Source organism: Agelaius phoeniceus, chromosome 4, assembly GCF_051311805.1.
Source record: "Agelaius phoeniceus isolate bAgePho1 chromosome 4, bAgePho1.hap1, whole genome shotgun sequence".
Classification (NCBI taxonomy): domain Eukaryota; kingdom Metazoa; phylum Chordata; class Aves; order Passeriformes; family Icteridae; genus Agelaius; species Agelaius phoeniceus.
In genome coordinates this window covers 68,035,474-68,045,157 of record NC_135268.1, presented here as the reverse complement: position 1 = coordinate 68,045,157, position 9,684 = coordinate 68,035,474, and the positions used below count along the sequence as shown (strand labels likewise).

General features: G+C 35.3%; 1 protein-coding gene across 1 annotated transcript; it reads right to left on the bottom strand.

Moving 5' to 3' along the window:
- Positions 1–190: 190 nt before the first annotated feature.
- Positions 191–9,169, bottom strand: LOC129120999 (transmembrane emp24 domain-containing protein 11-like). The gene is made up of 5 exons (XM_077176606.1): positions 6,683–9,169; positions 5,724–5,824; positions 4,888–5,013; positions 2,649–2,795; positions 191–1,777 (listed from the first exon to the last, which is right to left on the bottom strand). The coding sequence occupies exons 1-5, from the start codon at positions 6,810–6,812 to the stop codon at positions 1,628–1,630; spliced, it is 654 nt and encodes a 217-aa protein (XP_077032721.1). The 5' UTR covers positions 6,813–9,169; the 3' UTR covers positions 191–1,627.
- Positions 9,170–9,684: the final 515 nt, after the last annotated feature.

Sequence of the window (9,684 nt, the reverse complement as noted above, 5' to 3'; positions counted from 1 at the left end):
AGTCTGAACCACAACCTTGTCACAACACTTTATTACTTTCTTCTTGGATTTCATATACCATATGGTTTTAACACATATTTCCTTCTTACCCACCACCAGAGATGTTATTACAAGACATGTTGTGAGTGAGTGCTCTAGAGAAGTTAATTTAATAACACTTACTTACTGGTCATTCCAAGTGGCACCTCTGAAGTATCCAAATTTTTAAATATAGGGCACAATGCAGTGAGTAGTTTTATGAGATTTTATTTGGATTGATTTGGTCCCTGGAACATTGCTTTTTGTCTGTACTTTATATCAATTTTATTGATTTTCACATACTACCAGCTGTCTTTTAACTCCCATGCTGGAAATATAAGTAGACTTAAAGGAAAATGTTATTTCCTTGCTAAAGAAAACAACAGGTGAGAAGATAGAAAAAAGAAAGAAAGCCGTGCCTTTAGAACAGTAACTGGTCTACAGATATTTCACCTTTCACTACCTTTTAAACCAGCAAAGGGTCTGAAAAGATGGGTAGGAAAACAAACCACAATATTCTGCTATCACAGTGCTCTAGAAACTTCCATGTCTTTGTATGTAATCACCTCCAACTCCTTCTACTACTGCTGCTTTGTCAAACTAATTATCTGGAATTTTAACCACAGCCTTTGACTTGTCATTGTATGATACTGTAGTTACACTGCTATTTGTACATAAACTCGCTAAATTAGGGCATAAAGGTATATGCAACCAAGCTGCAATAAGTAATGGAAAATTAAGTCAAGAAATGGTAATTTCTGTAGGCAGTCATAATAAAGTTGCTAAATAATTAAAATTATAAAAATTCTCAACACAGAAACATTTAGTGCAGGAATGAGTTAAAATAAAATTGGCATTGTTTACCAAGAAACCCAATAATTTGGGTTTCTTTGGCATATTTCATAAAGACTGTAATTTATATAAACAACTGTGGGAGGCATCTGATCATCATCAATTCCATAACCTAATGTTAAGGACTTTTCTGGAAGAAAAAGTAAGTATAATTCCAAATTGCTTGTCTGGGTCTCTCTCTTCTATGATAATTGCTGCCACCACTGATCGGTTCAAACTCTGAATATTTTACGAGAAAGCATTCACAATTATATTTAGGTGTTACACACACATAGATTGAGTTCAAGACACTCTCACCCAATTAAGCACCACAGGGATGTAATTATTTCTCTGTTTACTATCTGAATCCTAGTCAGTCTGAAGTGCTGATCTGTTCATGGTAGTGCCAAATAAGATTACTCAGCAAGCAGAGTAATTTAAAATCTTAGGAAACTTTCTTTTAGATTTAACCTAAATTAAATATCCTTCATTAAATACTGAACTTAAATTCTGCCTTAGTCACTGACTCTTCTATATTTAGCTTTACATCCACAGATGGGGAAAGAAAATGACAAAAGATGGGATTCAAGGAGCAAAACGTGAGGGGATGCCAGAGGTTGTGACCTTGCTGGAGAAACCAGAGTTAGAGCAGAAGATGAAAGAAGGTTGAGAGTTCTATACAAGCAATTTTCTCATAGGTGCAGGGTTTCTTTTTCTTTGGATGTTCAGTGTTAACATGGTGAGCAATTTTTGAATCTGTGCATTGACTTTATAGAACTTAAACAAGCTTCTTAGATATGAAGAAATCTCTGAGAGATTTGATTTGCCAGATTCCAACAGAGATGAGGATTAGTGTTTGTACTATAGCCCACCACAAAATATTGCTGTTGGTTTCTTCACTTGTTTTCCGAAATTTTTCTTCACGCTCCTAGAGAATAAAGGAAAAGCATAATTATTACCTTTTTCCATCTGTGTTTCATGGTAACCAGAAAGGCATCCCTCTTCTGCATAGTGGTGAACAAAAACATTTTTCCATGTGGATAAAAATGAAGGTTTGTACTTATCTGTATGGTGGATATTGCACAAATCAAAACTGAGAAGCAGGCACACTGCATCCTGAAGCAGGAAGGTAAACAGAGCTTGCCCTGTTCACAGAAGATGCATTGTGCTAAACATGTTCCATCAGTACAGATTTTAACCTGTTTAGGTTTATATAATTTGCTGTCAAGAGCCCTTTTGCAGCCAAATTTCTGGTTTTGGGTGACAAGTTGATCCATTTCAAACTGGGTAACGAGTTGATACATTTCTCAGTCTATCTGTGTGCATATAGAAAAGTGACTGGGTGTACACGTGTTTGAAGAAGGGATACATAAATGTACACTTCATGGGGATATATAAATACACACTCAGTCATTTCCTTCCCACTCAATGGAGTTTGTGTGCCCAGGGCAGTGTGGAAATAACAGCATCACCCACAATGGTACCTACCAAAAGCTCGGCTGCTGTGGCTGAGTCTGACCAAGAAAACTCTGCTTGGAAATTCCTGCTTTAAAATAACACCTGCTGCTAGAAAATAACACCTGCTGCTGCAAGCATGAGCCCACAGTGATTAATAGTCTTATGTAACCACTTAAAAATATTTTGCAAGGTAATGGAGACTATTTTGGTTAAATATCTATAGATTTTTATGAGTTAGTTAAAAACAGCCCTGCAATTGGATAATAAACCTCATAATACTTCATAAATCAATAAGCCAATGTACAATATTTTTTAACATTTACATTAGGGGACATACATACTCTTTCATACTCTTGTTCTCTGGTTACATGATGAATTTGCTCAATTAGATTCTCTAGTCTGATATTAACTTCATTCACTTTGTCTTTGGCTTGAATACCAGATTCATCCAAAAAATGTTCTCCAACTCTGATGTCCAAATGGATGCGCTGCAAAAAGAAAAAAATGTTCTCATTAATGTATCTTCTGTTTTTTCAAAGTTCCTTAGAATAAAAATTAAACAATGGAAAATTTCCCCTTAAGATCATTGCAGGAAAATAGTTTTAATTGCTTATAAAAATTAGAATTCCTCCTAAATTTGGAGTCAGGTGGAAAATTTGAAGTGTTTCTTAATTTTATTTTTAAATTAATTATACAAATTTACAATCTTTACTAATTTTCGGGCACTATTTTATGCTAGTTTTGATTCAACCAGCATTAAAATGTTGCCTTTGTCCAAAGTAGTTTAAAAAAAAAGACTGCTCATTATATTTCACATTTCATCCTGTTCATCCTGATATTGCAGAAATTACTATTTTTAATAGTACTGTTGGAGTCTTTTTACAAATACAGTTCTAGGTTCCCTCACATAACTGTTTTCTTCACATTATTTATCCAAGTTGGAATGTCTCCTAATATCCTTCAGGCTGTTGTATGATGTATAGCAAAAATGCCTCAAGCCAGCCAAGCAATAGTACCATGGAAAGAAGAGAGAAGAATGGAATTTGCAATGTTATGCAACTTATTTTGGCATGCATGAAAAATTCTACTAAAACTAGTGGGGGAAACTTCTCCTAGAAGCCAGTTAATGCCTAAGAGAAAATAAAAAGGTTTTAGCCAAACAAATAATCTTCAAAACCCTAGAAACTGATATTACCATAATAGAAGTTAGGTCTGCTCAGAGATCAGCCATAAATGAAGAGTGTATTTTCTTTCAGTTGTCTTGAAAGAAGGTAGAAATCCATCTCACAACCTTGTGGTCCATTAATTTCTTTACTTTTGTTTGAAAGAGTTCAGATAACCATATGATTCTTACAAAGAACAGTTAAAGATTTATCTTCACTAAAGAATGTTTTTCCTTTTGTGACCTTTTTTCCTCCAGATATAATTAAAAAGGACAGTATGTTCCTTTTTTATCTCTGTGTTCTCAAACAAACATTATTTAATATTTGTGATATTAATGTTCTCCTTCCCTGCATCTCTTGGTATCTTTTATATAGGATGGTCAGAACTCTACATGGTGCATGTATCATGTAAAATAATGCTAATACACCCCCATTTACTCCAGATAAAATACCTGCACATCCTCAGAATCACATTCATGGTGCACAGTTAACTGTGACCAACCAAAGCTTTATCCCCCTAACTCTCTCTAGTTGATAAGCTCCACAATTTTTTTGATGATTAGAGCTAATTGCTTTTGCAATGTATATGATTAAATTTCCATTAATTTCTATAAATCGGTCTGTAAGAACATCTTGTTATTCCAGTGTAATAATCCTACTCCAGTATTGTTATTTCTGTGTTATCTACATGTTTCTGAAGTGCACAGCTAGGATGAGATTTAGCTTACCTTAACTCATTTAGAAGATGATATTTGGTTATTTAACTGGTTATTTAACACTTTTGCTGTCAGCTGAAGAGAAAAAGCCCCAAACTGTTCTAGAGAGTAATTCTCCCCTGGTTTTGGGAAGCAGCAAATTGATAAAATTTCAAAACAGTATTTATAAATTTTATTTTGCTGCAAGAAAAAAATTTTTAGAGCCATGCTATCACCTCTGATGTCTTTTTTTCCCCCACAAATCTGCATTAAAACCAACTTTTCTGGGAGTAGACAATAACAAATATGCTGACATATTCTTCATTTGAATATCTTTCAAAAACTAAAATGTCACATTTTCATTGGCCATCCAATCTAAGTTAGTGAATACATGAAATATCTTTATGTCAAATGATTGTGTTAGTCAATCTTACATATTTGTCTTTTTGATCCAAATTAGTTGTTCTTAATGATCAGAATCTTTAGCATTCAAAGCACATTACAAACATTAAATCTCTCTATCCTTAGTCCTGCCTCTTAAATGCTGACTTTTTAAATATGAGAAGAGTCTTTTTGTCTTTTTATCTGCATAATTCTATGTTTGCTTTCCTTAATCTCTAAAAAACATTGAATTATCTGGTAGAAGTTAGACCAACTTCTAATCCAGCTATTGGTAATGATTTATACTGTTACAACAAAGACTGTTTAGGAAATACACCTACCAGTTTACTTCCTGCAATCACTGCAAATCTTGTGGAGTTAGACTGGAAACAGATGATATGCTCCCCAGAGATGAAGGATGTAAATGTAAAGGTCCCTTGTGGCCCATACAGTTTTGACAACAGTACCTGCAATTTAGATATATGCATTGGGTTTGTAACTTATAACTACCAATAAATAAATCAAAAAAAGTACTGTGAATTGAATGCAAAAAGGAATCAGTTAAGCTGCTGACATCATTAAATTCATCCAAATTTCAGAACTCATTTAAAGAAAACGAAACAATTTTACCTCACAGTGAACATGAAAATAATACAGAATTTTGCAATGTACAAAAGCCAATGCTCTCTAAAGCATTCAAAGTCTGAAAACTGACACCTTGCCTAGGCAGGGAAATAAGTTGTCCACTGCTGAAAAAGCTCACACTTCAGGCAGCTGCTCTGCATGAGGGCTAGAGCAGCCTTGGTGACCTTGACTTTGGGTTTTGTTTGTCATCAGCACACCTTCCTGCTGCTCACGTGGATTCTGTACCAGCTTACTTCATTAGTCAATTTTGGGGTTTTATTTTTCATTTAACTTGTTTTCTCAGTTGTCACTAATTCTTCTTATTGACACTGTTTCCCAAATCTGGTAGTAATTCAAAAATTGTCCTTATACATATTTATCAACTATTGTAATTATTTTTACTTTTATCTTTCAGCACCAAAATGCTGAACTAGCTGGTAGATTGTAGATTTACTTCTGCCTCAGAAGTGTCTTTTATTTTTAGATAGTGCTGCCTGCCAGTGCCAGAAGTCAAGTCATAAATTGTAGAGAAATTTTCATAAAGCATTTTTACCTCACTAGTAGGGCTTGTGACAGTCACAAACATTCCCAAACCAGGAGCAGAATCAAGAAAGTCACGCATATGTAAATCCCAGCGTTGTACTTTGTGATTCCCTGAATAAAAACAGAGATAAATCTGTTACGTAAAACAGAGCTTAACATTAAACATCTTTGATGCTTTTTCAGGAAAAATGTATGTATGTATTTAATGTGTTTATGATTAATATTGTTCAGGGGTACTTCATAACAGAGTGAAATGCAATAAATTTTTACTACAGTAGAAAATGTTCTAAAGTACTACAAAAAAGGGTTAATTAACAAGAAAAACTTTCTAATTACTCCTAATGCTCTGGGAAGATTAGCCTCTAGAAGGCACACTGAGACCTCCAAAAGCATAATGTGCTGTACTCAAATTACATTTTATGGATTGTCTTTCATTCTTATCATATTATTTAAAAAAAAAAGATTCATTTGTATTATTTTTTTACTATCCCCTTGAAATCTTACATTTACAGTCTTGTCGATTAATTTAATGTGCTTCTTGTATCAGAGGAGAAATGAAACTTCAGTGCATCGTGAATTGTCTCTTTTCAGACCAGCACTTATCAAAAAAGTAACTTTCCCATTCATATGGGGAAAACCATATTACAGAAATCCTGATATGAATGAGTACATCAGTCAGAACATGCAGAAGCACACATGGAAGCAGCAATTCCACAGCTGTAGAATTAAAAAACATTCTTTTTCTCTGTTTAGTCAGTAAAGCACTCTGAAAACCTGCTTTTCTTTGTGTGATGTATACACACAATGTTTGAGGACTTTAAACCTAATCCCTGCTGCAGGGAGTTCTTTTCAGAGTGCCCTTTTCTGGTTTTTTACCATATTCATCAGTCACAGAAATTGCTGTTACATTTCCAGTTATCTTTGTTACTGCCTGGGTTAGATCATCATAAAGCATTGACAGGTACCTACCAACTACCAGGGTGTCACTGGGAATATCTTCAATTATGCATTTCTCTTCTCTTTCTCCAATGTGAAAATACAAAGCAAGTGAAAAAGAAATCCAGAAGTTCATAAGAAATCCTATTAATTTGCTTTTCATGTTTTTTATATATCCCTGCTGTACTGCTTTTGAAGATAGTTACATACAAATGCCTGTAGTCCTGTGGTTGTTCCTTGTTTGCTGCTTATCAGAGTATTTTTGAGAGGAAAAAAAAACTGTGAGAAAAGGCAGCTGGTGGTTACACATTTATAAATAACTACAGCATGTTCTGGAGAATGAGATAACACAGAAAAGACACCTTTAAAATTCTTTCTTCTTTCCCAGCATCTAGATTAAAATTTATTTTATATATTTAGAAGAGCATGAAGCTGAAAGGGCCTCTCAGGTGCTTGAGATCAGTTCCCTAGATTACTGTAGGCAACTACACTGGCTACCTCTTTCCATAAACTGCTCGTTTTCCACTTAAATGAAGTTTTATTTCCCATCAATTCTGGGTGATTATTCCAGAGCTTCACTCCTCTTTTATTAAGCAAACTTTTAATTTCCATCCTAAATCATTGTACAAATGTAGGCACCTGATTAAAACCGACTGGCACTACATAAGAGAACTCTAAAGAAGTTGAAAGAACTTGAATAATCAAATAATCCATTAAATAATCAAATAACATCAGTGAAAATGTTATTGCAGGGGAAAATAACAACATGAACATTTTCAGAATAAGATTTTTAATATAGGAATGACTATTTCTTAGATACTTCCTAATACCTTCTCTGAAGAAAGTTATGCTGTAAATCAAACAGTCATTGAGGTTCTTATTTTTATTCTTTGTACTAATATTGGCCAATGTGTATGTCTGATGGCAAACTCATTTATCACTTAAACGTTCCTTGTCCGATAAATGGAGATCACTCTGGCTGAAAGGTGGGTCTGAATGGTCATTTCCAGCAGGGAGGACCCACCTCTGGAATAATTTCCAGTCAGGAGGACCCATCTTTCCTCATAAAATTGATGTTATCCCAATTGCACAAGAGCACATATTTTTCTTGTGTCAAGGAAGAAGGGTGCACAACCCTTCATCTTCAATATCTGTAACCTAAATAAAAATTTTGGGGTAAACTCCTACTGGGTTATTTCACATCTGCAAAAGGAGGAGTGATTCATGTTTATTACCCTTCACTGCACCTGCCATCTATGAAGTTGTCTCAATAAAGGAATGTCTGTGTAGCACTGGCACAGGCTTAGGACCATCCTGGGTTCACTCCATTTCACAGCATGCAGAATCTTCATGGAAGTTTTAGCACAAGTATTAGTTCACTTCCAAAAATCACCCATCAGCATCCCCATATTGAAAGGTTCTCAGGCAAAGAGAACTGATTCCTTACACATTACTGCTTTGACCCCATATGGATAGAGGGATAAAAATTGCATCTCATGGCTGTTGAATCCTTAGGAATGTCAGGGGGGATGTTAGGGCTCCTTTACTACTTCAGCACTTATGCATCAGAAATAATTTTTGGTTATACAGGATCTCATCTCATAATATTGGACTTTTGCCCCTCTACTACAGGTGGTGTTGACTGTCATGCACCTGCATAAATTCCCATGCCATACTCATACCTGCAGGAAATATTGGTTTGTCTGTAGGCTGTGAGCTACTTGACCTATCATCTTTTTAGCTTTTTGTTGAGTACTTGTGGCTTCTGAAGTTCTGAGTTCCAGTGGTAGAACACAAGATATACAAGGTGACACCACTTAATCCTTGACTCTGCCCACACCCATTGGAAGGGACACATTTCTTCTGTACTTTTGGCTGGTGAATGCTGGCTAGTGCTTCTGTACTTGCTGTACTTATTTTTGTTTGCTTGAAGTCCAGCAGTCCAGTAGGGCTGCTGGACTTCAAGCAAACAAAAATAATTTAGTCTCCAAGTAATCAGGTTGTTGTGCAGCATACTGAGAGCTTTCTTTTGTCTCAGGCATTCAGAGTTCTGTAAATTTGTCTCAGGCATTCTGTAAAAATGCTGTAATTTGTCTCAGGCATTCAAAGTTCTGTAAATTGTCACAGACAGAACTTCTGCATACTGCAAAAATCCCATTGAACAACATCTGGCTGATACCAGAATTGCTGTATTGAGTGTTAGATTTATTTCTTGGGAGTGTTAAATATTGTCATGGAATAGTCTGAGTTACTTTATTATGTTGGATCATTCATGACAGATCAGTTATTCCCAATGTACTTCAATTAAATGGGACTGGGAATATAATGAAATGAAGCTTTTTGCCTTAAATAGCATCAGGTAGTCTCAGATACTTTGTTTTCACACTTATTCCATTATAGGAATTTAATTTCGTGTTGCTTATTTTTGTAGGACCGCAGTTTAATTCTGTGGTGACTTTTTTGTGGCTACATTTTAACATTAACCACATCTTTCATTCTGCAAGAACATCTGCCAAGGCATCAAAGCTGATTTTTTCTGTGAGATATTCTTGAAAAGAATTGTCTTTACAAATCCATTTCAAGCTTCTTTCCAAAGTGCTTTCTGAGATTAGCTTAACCCAGAAATTAATTTGCCTATTTCCTTCCTTAAATCTCATGTATTTTGGACCTCAGCATCTTGGTTGCCAACCATCTGTAACATGAGATACAAGGGAAAAGGAAGGAAGAGCTTCTCTGTGTTTCTTCCTGGTCCCAAAATCTTTAAGGGAATTCCAAGGCTGCTGAAGCTACGAAGTCCTAGCAATATCTGTGCAGGGATAATGTTCCTCATGAATCAGTTTAATAGATAAATGCTATCAGAAATGTGCTCCATCACTAGAATGCATTTCATTCACTGAATCCACAGTCTTGCCAAGTAATGGCTCCATCCCTGTGGTTTCCAAAGGGAATACCTGGAATTATATTTATGGCCAAGCAATGCACAGGGGCATCCTTAAAGAATATATTTACCAAGGTCTCCTGAATTTACAGCTCAC